We start from the raw sequence: 12,767 nt of genomic DNA, 5'->3' as shown, positions 1-12,767 counted from the left end.
GAGGGCACCAAGGGTTCATTCGTCTCTGTATGGCATGGGGTTTTTTTTTTTTTTTTTTTTTTTTTTTCCCTGAGAATTGTCAACCACCGAAATTTGGACCATCATTTGGGCGGTGATTTTTTTTATCTGGGTTGTTTACCGCTGCATCCCAGGTGCCTGGCACAATGCTTGACACATAGCAGGCTCTCGATAAATATTTGTTAGATTCATATTGATTATTATTATAAACAATTTCTGTAATGCTTTTTCTTGGGGATTTAAAAATTTAAGAAGAGTAAAGATAACAAAATGTATCTTAATGTCCAAGGCCATGGATTAATTTGACCACTGGCTCAATTATTTTTCTTTTTGAATTTGGTATATTTAAAGTTCTGATAGTTGGAAAATCATTTAATCATTAATTACCAGCTTTGTTTTTCTTGTCTTTGGTTAATCATTGGTCTCTGACTGGTCTTCTGGCAAAGTATTACATAGTATTTTATTTTCCTCCAATTTTTCTATTAAATTTCTAGTATTTCTAATAGTTCAAAATGAGACTATAGTGAGTCTCAGAGAAATACTTTAGAAGAGAGATTTGCCAAATTGGGGCACATTTCTTTTAGATCAGGGATACTCCCCCACGGATATAAAGTGTTCTTATTCTTCCTGGAAACTTGAGAGTTGTTTTGTAGGGCATTTTAAGGATTTGAAAATTCATATCCTACATAGGGAAGATTCAGAGGAATGGGTTTCAGCACTTGATTTTTTTTTTTTAGCCCTTGATTTAAGACAATTTTGCTCCAATTTAATTTTAGAAAGGCATCCTAAGTTATGATTATTTCATATTTTAAAACTTATTTTAAGGTATTGGCGAGGTACAAAGGCAAAAGAATGTTCTTTCTGTTGCTTAGGGCAGCTTGGTTAAAAACCAGTTATGATAATCTCTGGGGTGCTGTGAACCTTCAGAAATTTTTTTTTTCTGGTTAAAATTTACTTATTTATTTATTTATTTATTTATTTATTTATTTTTATTTTTTAAATTAAAAAAAATATTTTATTTTTACTTATTCATGAGCGTTACAGAGAGAGAGGCGCAGACCAGGCAGAGGGAGAAGCAGGCTCCTCACGTATGGAACCCGATGCAGTACTTGATCCCTGGATGTCAGGATCATGCCCTGAGCCTAAGGCAGATGCTCAACCGCTGAGCCATCCAGGCGTCCCTAGTATTTTTATTTAAATTCAATTTGCCAGCATATAGTATAACACTCCATGCTCATGACATCATGCCTTCCTTAAATACCCATCACCTAGTTACCCCATCCTCCTATCCCCCTTCCCTCCAACAACCCTCTGTTTTTTAAGATTAAGAGTCTCTCATGGTTTGTCTTCCTCTCCGATTTTTCCCCACTCAGTTTCCCTTCCCTGCCTTATGGTCCTTTTCCTATTTCTTATGTTCCACATGAGTGAGACCATATAATTGTCTTTCTCCGATTGACTTATTTCACTCAGCATAATACCCTCTAGTCCCATCCATGTCGATGTAAATGGTAGGTATTTGTCCTTTCTGATGGCTGAGTAATACTCCATTGTATATGTAGACCACATCTTCTTTATCCATTCATCTGTCGAAGGACATCATGGCTCCTTCCACAGTTTGGCTATTGTGGACATTGCTGCTATGAACATTGGGGTGCAGGTGTCCTGTTGTTTCACTACATCTGTATCTGGGATAAATACCCAGTAGTGCAGTTGCAGGATTGTAGGGTAGCTCTATTTTTAACTTCTTGAGGAAACTCCACACTGTTTTCGAGAGCAGCTGCACCAGCTTGCATTCCCATCAACAGTGCAAGATGTTTCCCCTTCTCCACATCCTCACCAACATTTGTTGTTTCCTGTCTTATTAATTTTAGCCATTCTCATCAGTGTAAAATGATATCTTATTGTGATTTTGATTTGTATTTTCCTGATGACAAGTGATATGGAGCAGCATTTCATGTGCCTGTTGGCCTTCAGAAATTTAAAATGGTGCAGTGGGAGCATTGTGGAAAGAGGCATTTTAATATTTAAAATTTACCACAAAATAGAAACAAACTTGTCTTTTGGTTAGTTGAAAGAAACTATCATATGAGAGTAATGGGTACCCACTGATTATTTCACAGCTTCTAAATTACACAGGTCAGCATCATTGCATTTGAACCTCTCATTTCCATGCAACAAAATATTAGATGAATCTTTATCAGAAATGCTGATTTCTTTTTTCCTAGTGCAAATTATGAAGTATTCATCTAAATGGTCTAATAGTTTACATCCCTTCTAATATTTCCCAAATATAAGCTTTACATATGCTAAAATAATTATAGTGGTTTTAATATTTGTTGATCGTTTTATTCTATTTACTTATTAGTTTATTTTTTTTTGAAGTTTTATGTAAATAATCTCTACACCCAAAGTGGGATTTGAACTCATAACCCCAACAGTCACACACTCTACTGGCTGAGCCAGCGAGGTGCCCCCACTGATCATTTAAAATCCAACTTTATTTTTTTTTTTTTAAGATTTTATTTATTTATTCATGAGAGACAGAGAGAGAGAGGCAGAGACACAGGCAGAGGGAGAAGCAGGCTCCTTGCAGGGAGACTGATGTGGGTCTAAATCCCGGATCCCAGGATCATGACCTGAGCCAAAGACAGATGCTCAACCACTGAGCTACCCAGGTGCCCCTAAAATCCAACTTTTAATGAAACAAAAATATCAAAATATAAAGATGAACTTGGAAGTCTCAGGACTAATTTTTCTAAAATTCAAAATAATTTGCTTCTCATCTCGGATAATTTTGTATTGACCCTTTTTATTTGTTTAGTGTACTGCGTTGGAACAAAAACTGAGAAGATTGTCTGAAGATTTGAGTTGTCAGCGACAAAATGCAGAAAGTGCCAAATGTTCTCTGGAACAGAAAATCAAGGAGAAAGAAAAGGAATTTCAAGAGGTAAGGTAAATAGATTCATGAGGAGTTTGCCCTGAAGGCTCTTGTCGGGCATTTCATGGTTTTGTCATTTGAGAAGAGCTGCCGAATGTTATCTCTTGGGGTGTCCTTTGATAGGGGAACTACTTTGTGAGGAAGAGGTTTCCCGTGTTTTCCACCACACTTCCATCTTTCAGTTTTCGATTGGAGAAGCGACTGATAGCCAGAATGTTCTTTTTTATCTGTGTCCTCTGATATCTTTGAGGTCTGATACTGAGAGTTGGAAAGAATCATATCTCTTCTTTGAAACAACTCTCAGTTGTGAAGGAAGTTGTATCCTGTTCTCTCCCTATTTTGAAAGCCTCTTGTTGGCAGATATATTAGAAAGGTAATTGTTGCAATGGGACAAGAGGCTGGCAGGTGAATTAGGGCTGAAGATGCCCTTCCAGAAGCATTGCTGCTGGTGCCAGTGACTTAGCCTGGCAGAGTGTGTCGTGTGCAGGGAGACTCTCTGGTCTTTCAGTAAGGGTGCCTGGAAATGGAAATCTGGTATCCTGGTATGGTTATCAAAAGTTGAATGGTGGCATATCCTGCTGTCATTCAAAATTGTAAGTGGTGTTAGGATGTTTGAGGTCTTTTTTTTTTTTTTTTAAGATTTTATTTATTCACGAGAGACACACAGAAGCAGAGACATAGGCAGAGGGAGAAGTAGGCTCCATGCAGGGAGCCCAATGGGACACTCAATCCCAGGACCCTGGGATCATGACCTGAGCCAAAGGCAGACGCTCAACCACTGAGCCACCCAGGTTCCCCAGGATGTTTGATATCTTAAACCCCATTTTTGAGAATCTTTGATTTCCTAGTCAAGTTGTGACCCTGGCAGCTCAGCTCTCCTCCCTTTTGTCCCTGGACTTGTCGAAAGGGACATGAATATTTTAAGATTGGGGATGGGATGGAAGCTGTCTGGTTTCTATGAGGTCAACGGGCAGACTCCTTACCCTTCCCCTCAAAGGCCTGCGTTTGATCCCCAGGACTAGAGCTAAGGATGGTTTATGTTGATCATTAAGTGAGTGGTCAGCCTGGCTCCCCAGCGCCTCCTGCTCTTTGAGCATGGCATGGCCCGCCCGCAGGAGGGTTGCCGCTCACCCTAGAGTCTCCTCGTTAACCGTCCCCAACCCCACTGACGCCTGTGCCTTTGCTGTTTCAGGAGCTCTCCCGTCAACAGCGTGCCTTCCAAGCCCTGGACCAGGAGAGCACACAGATGAAAGGCAGACTCACGCAGGAGTTACAGCAAGCCAAGAACACTCACAATATCCTGCAGGCTGACCTGGATAAAGTAGGGAGCTGGCTTAGTTCTCTCTCCTCATTTAGTCCCCCTTTTCCTAATTCATGCATTTTCTCTAACTGCAGCTGGCCTTGTGATGCTTCTAAAGAGCTGCTCTAACCTCCCTTTCCTTATTTATCAAAGGAGAGAGCAAATGGGATCTTTCTGAGTCTGGGTTTGCTGATTTACAGAAAGAGAGGAGTGAGTGAGGATCTCAGATCTGAAGGTGGGTGGAAGGGTGTGATAGTCCGGTGGTTCTCCGCCGCGTCAGCAGGTGGGAGCCATCCCGAGTAATTTATGCCTCCCGCAAATAGCCAAAGTGCTGAAACCTAAAGTCAGTTTACTTATTTAACACTTACTCCAAAAATGATCTCATCCAGTCTTATGGGCTTGCCTCTCATCTATATGATGACAGCCCTATATAATTTTTAGCCAGGATGCATGTTCTGAATTCCAGGCTGGTGGGTGTGCACCTGATATTTCCACTTGCCTGTCCAACAGGCACCTCACACTTAGCATGGTAATAGCTGAACTCCAGCTATTTGTTTCAAATGTGCTCCTCCCATAATCTTCCTTATCCCAGTAAATAGCAGTTCCAGTCTTGACATCACTGAGGCCAAATCACTGTGTCATCTTCAACTCTGCTTTTTCTCTTACAGCTCAGAGTCTTCCATTAGGATTCTTCTGACTCTACCTTTATTTACACACACGTGTCTATATTTGTGTGTGTCTGTATGTGCCTATATTTGCATATGCATGAGTATTATAACTACATTTAAACCTTTTCGAGTTAATAGACAAAATCTATATAGAACAGATTTACAATTCAATAAATTATTATTAGGAATGCTCTCTTAGGACCATTATCTGTGTTGGAGCATAGAATCTTGTCACCTACCCCAGAAACCCTCCCACGTGCTTCCGACTTCCCTGCTAAGAATAAGCCTGATTTGTTTGACTTTTTAAAAAGTAAGTAAATATAAGTTATGTTTTACTGGTATCCAGGTTAAATAAAACCTGATAATAAAAAATAACATTTATTTATTTACTTATTTTTAAGATCTTATTTATTCACTCATGAGAGACACACAGAGAGACAAAAACATAGGCAGAGGGAGAAGCAGGTTCCCTGTGGGGAACTCGATATGGAACTCGATCCCAGGACCCCAGGATCATGCCCTGAGCCAAAGGCAGATGCTGAGCCACTGAGCCACCCAGGCATCCCTGGTTTTTAGGTTTTAGAGTAGAGGTATGAACAAAACACTTAAACATAGTTACAGAATATAATGTATATATTATGGGATATAATGCACAGAATTTACCAATCTTGTCTTTTCTAAGCCAATTGGTATATTTGTGTGAATTACAAAAAGGTGCCCCGACCCCACCTCAAGACACTGATAACCATACAAACCTATGAAGACTATGAATGAATGGTGCCCTTTGGAGTTGCCTGCAGAACTATAAACTCAGGCCCTGGGTAAAGGAACACACAACTTGAAGAATAGAGAGGAGAGAAAAATATGGCTAGAAATGCATGTTTATACATTTTACCTAATAAGGAGTCAGATATATATTGAAAGTTATTGGATCAAGAAAAAGAGACTTAAGTTTATTTTTTATTTATTTATTTTTAAAGATTTTATTTATTTATTCATGAAAGACACAGAGAGAGAGGCAGAGACACAGTCAGAGGGTGAAGCAGGCTCCATGCAGGGAGCCTGATGTGGGACTCGCTCCCAGGTCTCCAGGATCAAGCCCTGGGCTGAAGGTGGCGCTAAACTGCTGAGCCATCTGGGCTGCCTAAGACTTAAGTTTATTATTTAAAACTATAATGTTACGGCAATGGAAGAAGTCAATAATACATAATACTTTTTACTAAAATTTGTAAATTGGAAGGGAGGTAGGTCTTACTGTATGTGAGAATCCACTGATAAATCCATAATGTTATAAGATTATTATTTAGAATAATGAAAGTAACCATCAAAGGAATAAAAATAGAAATGGTGAAAAACTATACATAAAAAGGGGTATAGTGTTGGATAGAAATTGGTTTTTTATTTCCTACCGTTCTATACTGTTGTTTTTTGTCATGCATTTAGATTACTACTATAATCATTTTAAACAATGGCACTGCATAATTATGAACACATGATTATGTCCAATACATAGTTTTACAAAAGCTATACCAAACATGAGTTTGCTTCTCTCTGGACTATACAGTTAGGCAATTTTGTTTTATTTTGGCTTTTGCCTATTATTAATTTTTCCAAGTGTTCCTATGTAATATGCTTTATAGATAAAATGAGTATTAAATTGCCAGCAACAACTGAAATGTTAAGACTCGTATTTTAGGAAATTGGTAGTAAGCTCTAACATCCCTTCCCTCTGATTCTGTTCCCTCCCTGAATTTCTGTCTAATGAAAGTTGTTGTCTAACTTTCTATCTTATACTGAATATGGCTACTTCTAACTATCTGTGCTCCTCTGTGTGGTGTGAGACACTGTCATTTCTCACCTGGGTTACTGTATGAGCCTCCTTACTGCCCTCTGTCCTTCTGGACTTGCTCCTTAAAATCTATTTTCAACCATCAGCCCGAGTGTAAGTCTTTTTAAAGTAGAAGTCCGGATTATGTCACTCCTCTACTCACAATTGCAATCACTTCTCCTCTCTCTCATAGTAGGAGCCACGTCCTTCCAAAGGCCTATAAGACCCTGACGGCCCTCCCACCACCTCGCTGTTGGTTGAACACACTCCACTTATGCTCTTTGGGGATGTGCTGTGTCCAGAAAGTTCTGTAGGGCATACACCTTCAGTTGCTTGAGCTTTCTCTCTTCTAGTGTCGCTTTATCAATGACATCTACTCTGGTCATCCCGTAGACTCTTACCCTCAAGTACTTTCTGTTTCCTTTACTTTGCTTAATTTTTCTACGTAGGGCATATCATGTGATGTATGATACAGTTATTTGTTTTTTTATGTTTTCCTTCCAATCACTTAAGTCTTTCCATGAGGAGGGGCTTTTGTCTGTTTAGTTCCCAGCTCTACCTGCAACACTCAAGCACTGAATACCACAGCTCAAAAATGGCAGGTGGATTGTAGTTGTTCATTCTTTTCTTGACTTGACCCCTGTGGCTTGACAGGGTGACACATTCTAGAGTTTACTCTGAATATATCAGGTACTCATCTGTTGTCAGAGTGCCTGCCATCCATTTTCTTAGTGCTTGCTTCTTTATTTTCTAAAATTAAGGCTCTACCTCTTAGGTAGAGTCTCCTTTAATGGAAAATAGAGGTTAATTCTCAAATTCAGGATATAACCAAGTGGGACATGTTGACCTCTCTTAGAGGAACCAGAGATGGGGATATAGCCAAAATGGGAGAAGGGACTCCGTGACATCTGTTATGTGCTAGGAGTCCTCTCTATCTGGCTATCCAAGGTTAGTTGAACAAAAAAACCTCCCTTCCCAGGATAAATTGTTACTGTTTAATGGGCTTCCTCCAAGGCCTTTTAAAAAAAAGGCCTGTTTTGGTTTTGTTTTCTGAGCCTAGCTTTTATTAGATGTTTTGTAGTTTACTTAATTATTCTATGGGTGGAGGTTTAGGTTCTCAACATTTTCTTGTTCATTGTAGCCCCGGTGGCAACATCATGTGTGTATCTGTGTTGGTGTTTTTGCAGGACAGGTTTCCACATGTGCAATGGGCAGTCTCAAGGGCATGTGCATTCTCCCTTGTGATTGATTCTTGACAAATTGGTCTCCAAAAAATTGTAATGTATCTCCTCACCTGGTCAGTGTAAGACCAGGTGTTTTCCTGTTTCCTGTTTTCGCCCATCCTTGTTAATAGGAGATAGTTTTTGTTTTATAAATTTTGCCAGCTGAGGAGCGAAAAAGCATCTTATTCTTGTTTCATTTCATTTCTTCCTTGATTTCCACTGAGGATGTTTCTTTCAGAAGTTGATTTGCAGTTTGTATTTTTTTGTATAAAATTGTTTATACTTTTTTTTCTTAAAAAATCTGTTTACCTTTTTCTTTTTTTCTTTCTTTCTTTTTTTTTTTTTTTTAAGATTTCATTTATTTATTCGTGAGAGAGACAGAGGGAGAGCGAGAGCAAGAGGCAGAGACATTAGGCAGAGGGAGAAGCAGGCTCTAGGCAGGGAGCCCAATGTGGGACTCGATCCCCCAGACTCCAGGATCACACCCTGGGCTGAAGGCAGATGCCCAACCGCTGAGCCACCCAGGCGTCCCTGTTTACCTTTTTCTAAATTGAGCCATAGATGTGCTTTGTTGGTCATATCATGGGTATATAATTTTTAATCTGTTGTTTAGCAAATATATTCTGTTTCTTAACTCAACTTTTTGTTTTGGTTCATTACTGTTTCATGGTTTCATTTTTTGTGAAATTTGTTTTTTTCTCTGTGGCTTCTTCTGCAAACCCAGCCCTTTTTCATCTCCTATCTGCTGTCATCCAAACTGTTCTGATGGTATCTTAGTTAAACCTATAATGCTGTATTTAGCTGTGAGGTATATCGTCTCACCCAAAATAGATGGCATCAGTTCTTATATTCTATGACTGTTTTATTTAAAAATAAATAATCTATTTAAAAAGTAACATAAATATGAAACTTTGCCTGGTTTTCTCTTTGCAGGTCACATCAGGAAAGTACCAGCTAGAAAAAACATTGGAAGAGTTTAAGCAAAAGTTCTGCAGAGCTGAACAGGCATTACAGGCCAGTCAGGTCAAGGAAAGCGAGCTGAGGAAAAGCAATGAAGTAAGTGAGGAACAGAGATGAGAATTTTTCAACTTCTGTGTAGGATGAAGTGGGAGGGAGCACTCAAACACTATTTCTTCATAGTTTATCGTGACTGTACATAATTTTCCTTTTTATTTGTCACAGTTATTACAAAGCATTTGTATATAATCTATGACATAAACATCTATGCTTTTTTTCACTTTCCATTTGTTTATGATTATGAATATGCATCTAGCAGTTATAGGTAAACATGGCTTGTATTAAGATCATGTAGTAATTGTTTTTTATTTTTTAAAGGTTATTTTAGGAGCATCTGGGTGGCTCAGTGGTTCAGTGTCTGCCTTCAGCTCAGGTTGTGATCCTGGGACCCTGGGATCGAGTCCTGCATTGGGCTTCCCTCAGAGTCTGCTTCTACCTTTGCCTATGTCTCTCTTTGCCTATGTCTCTGCCTGTCTGTGTCTCTCATGAATAAATAAATAAAAATTTTTTAAAAAACTATTATTTTAGATTACCTGAGAGATGGAAAGAAGTGGAAAGAAACAAAATTAGTAATGGGAAGTATAATTTAAATCCCCTTTCTAAGGCTGGCTTTTGAGTCAACACATATTAGAAACCTTGTGGAAAGTCATAGATTTGAATTAACAAAAGCAAGGACAGTTGAAGGATTTTTAGATTTAAAATTCCTATAAGGGGCTCCTGGGTGGCTCAGTTTGGTAAGCCTCAGACTCTTGATTTCAGCTCAGGTCTCAGGTTGGTGAGATTGAGCCCCACACTGGGCTCTGCAGTAGGCATGGAGTCTGTTTGAGCTTCTCTCCCCTCTGCTCCATCCCCAGTTGTGTGCTTGTTCATGCTCTCTCTCTCAAAACAAAAACAAAACAAAAAAAAAGAACCAAAAAAACCCCAAACAAGAAGTAAATGTCATTTGTTGCCCTAACATCCAAAGTCATGTTGGCATGAGCAAGGCTGATTATCTTTTTTTTTTCTTTTTTTTTTGAGATTCATGCTTTTTACACAAAATGGTGAATGAAGTTTCTCCAGTGGCTTGGATATGAGGAGAGTGTCCTGATGTTATGGGATTTTTATCCATACTTTATTTAATTTGGCTTCTCTCTTTATTTAATGGCCTGGAGTTTATTTATTTATTTTTTAAGAGAGGAAAGGAGACATTGGGGGGCAGAGGGAGAGAGAGAGAGAATCTTAAGCAGACTCTGTGCCCATCATGGAGCTCGACTTAGGGCTCAATCCCACGACCCTGAATCATGACCTGAGCTGAAATCAGGAGTTGGATGCATAACTGAGCCACCCAGGGGCCCTGGCCTGGAGTTTATCTTAAAAGGCTTATTTGAGAACCATTTAGGAACATTTGGTAGATTGAAACAGCTTGACTAGAACCATAAATCAGCACTGTAATTTTACAAAGAAGCACAGCAGAACGGTAGTTGTTTTTTTTTTTTTTCTATCAAATGTCACAGGAAAGAATTTTTCCCACTTCTTTAAATCTTTTGCAATCACTTTTTAGACTAAAGATTCTTTTTTTAAAAAAAGAATTCTGTATAAGGAACAGTTATTTATCAGATGAGGAAAGTCTAAATGTATTTATCCCCACAGCTTTGAAGAGTGTATCATGATTGTAAAATCAGAACATCTGTCGGTAGCAAGGAGGTGATCACTAAAGCAGCAGGCCTCAGAGGGGTAATGCTGCTGGGGATGGGAGGCCACAGCTCCAACAACCCAAGTGGAAGCAAACTTCATGTCAGATGATGGTTTCATCAGCAAACGTTTTCAAATGGGAGTGTTTGTTTCAGCAAAACAAATGTTTGCCTTTTGGCCAGTGGGGACCAACCAACAGATGCTTCTGCTAACATTTCCACAGGCAGACTGGCACCGAACTCTTCCCCCTGTGAGCTTTCCTTCCAGCCAGAAAACTCTCCTGCGACTTCACTGGCTGCCTGGTGGAAACATTTTGTAGAAGCAATTGTCTGGTTAAGAGGGTCCAAACACTGTTTGCTTGGCCAAGTCACAGTGGTGGGCTGGACATTGTTTTGCAGGTGTTTCTGGAGACTTATGCACCCCCACAGGGTCTGCTTTGCCAGCTGTAGAGCTTGTCCACCATGAACTCTAGCCTGTACATTAAATGCGTATCCTGTTGCACTTAGATTTCATTGATTTCTGTGTCCTGTGAAAAAGCCTCTCACAGGGCTAAGGGTTTCATGTATCGTTTGCCTTAGTTGATGTTTATGGATAATGTGTCTTCTTTGGAGGATTTCAAGAGCTCAAAGGGTTTAGCTGGCTCTTGCATTTTGAATTGAGATTGGCATTAGAAAAGTGATTTACTTGGTTAGAGTGGTGGTATAGCTCAGTAGCAGAATGGTAGCTTTAGAGTAAGAGAGACCTGAGATTGCAACTTTTTTTTTTGCCACCTCCCTGCTGTGTGACCTTAGGACAATGACCTAGCCTTTCTGAGTCTGACTCGACTTATCTGCATCTAGGCACCAATAAAACCCTTCCCTTTTCCAAGCCGTATTGATGATTAAATTAAATACTGTATGTAAGGTGCTTAGACCAGTGCCCAGCACATGAGTGTTTGTTTATTAGTAAAATATTGCAGGCTCCCTGCTCATTGTCCTGGTCTCCACAATGGTCTCACCACTTGCTATCCCCTGTAGGCACAGAACATGATGAGCAGGGGACAGTGCATTTGAGATTTTTCACATTAACAATTTTGCCTGTTCCACTCTTCTCTCACTCTGGTATCTTTCTGTATCGAATTCTAAGTACAAACAAGCCTGGCACGCTTATAGGTTTTGGATGCTGAAATAATGCGACAGTTGGACTGAAAATTTTCCTTGTCTGCATTTAGTAAACAGATATGCTGCTCACAATGAGAAAATATCAGTACCAGAAATGTGATTTAATGGCCCAATTGATGGTAAAACTGACATGCAGTATCAAAGTAAAGGGAGGCTGTAGGTAAGCTGCTCACCCCACAACCAGTGCCAGCCCCCTAGCATTGAGGGCAGGCAATAAAATACCATCATTTGATAGCCAAGATGAGGGAACACTTGCCTGGGGACCTTTCTGAGCGTGGGGATCTGTAGTATACCAGGTTAGGTTCTCTAAGGAGCTTGGCCTCGCAGGCAAGAACGATGAGGTGGAAGAGGGCCCATACACCCTCTGCATCCATCCCTTGTTCATGGTATAGACTTTGTCCCAGCAGGGGACGTATGATGCTCCATTCATGGATGGGATCATGAAATGCCACACAGTAACCGAAATTTGTTTTGTCTGGCCCTAGAAAATGATGCTTCCCTTGCTGCTCCTAAACTGAAGTTGATCTGGGTGGAATTGCTTGCTAAGCCCTCATGCTGGCTTGTGGTGATAGGGATTTTTGTTGTGTTTTTCTAGACTAGTGTCCAATTTTGCATATCATTTGAGGATACATGAGATGCCTAGGAGAATACATCCTTGTATGCTTAACTCATTGCCGCTAATGAGCTACCCAATCAAATCTTAAGTGGCCGTGGCCTCACAGAAAACTAATTGCTGATGGATGGCAGCCTACAGATCCATTTTCAGATGTTCGTTTTCCAAATTTTGGCCTTGTAAAATTCTTGGGTTGGTCGTAGCCATAGTATTATAAGCCTGCTGGGTCCCAGGATTGGCTGAACATTTTGTTAGAAACAAATATTTACGGAGCTAATGCCAGAATAGAGAAATACATGTTAATCTTTCCATTGAGCTTACTATTCATTTA

General features: G+C 39.8%; 1 protein-coding gene across 3 annotated transcripts in view; it reads left to right on the top strand.

The window, feature by feature from the left end:
- The window catches only part of CENPF (centromere protein F), a 69,430-nt gene that overhangs the window by 21,970 nt on the left and 34,693 nt on the right, over positions 1–12,767 (top strand). For all 3 annotated transcript variants that reach the window (XM_077902123.1, XM_077902122.1, XM_077902121.1), the window contains exons 8-10: positions 2,840–2,965; positions 4,149–4,277; positions 8,909–9,031. In XM_077902123.1, the coding sequence (XP_077758249.1) occupies positions 2,840–2,965; positions 4,149–4,277; positions 8,909–9,031 (378 nt within the window). The remainder of the gene's footprint in view (positions 1–2,839; positions 2,966–4,148; positions 4,278–8,908; positions 9,032–12,767) is intronic.

The sequence above is a fragment of the Canis aureus genome, chromosome 6 (assembly GCF_053574225.1).
Source record: "Canis aureus isolate CA01 chromosome 6, VMU_Caureus_v.1.0, whole genome shotgun sequence".
Lineage (NCBI taxonomy): Eukaryota > Metazoa > Chordata > Mammalia > Carnivora > Canidae > Canis > Canis aureus.
This window is presented reverse-complemented; position numbering and strand designations above follow the sequence as displayed.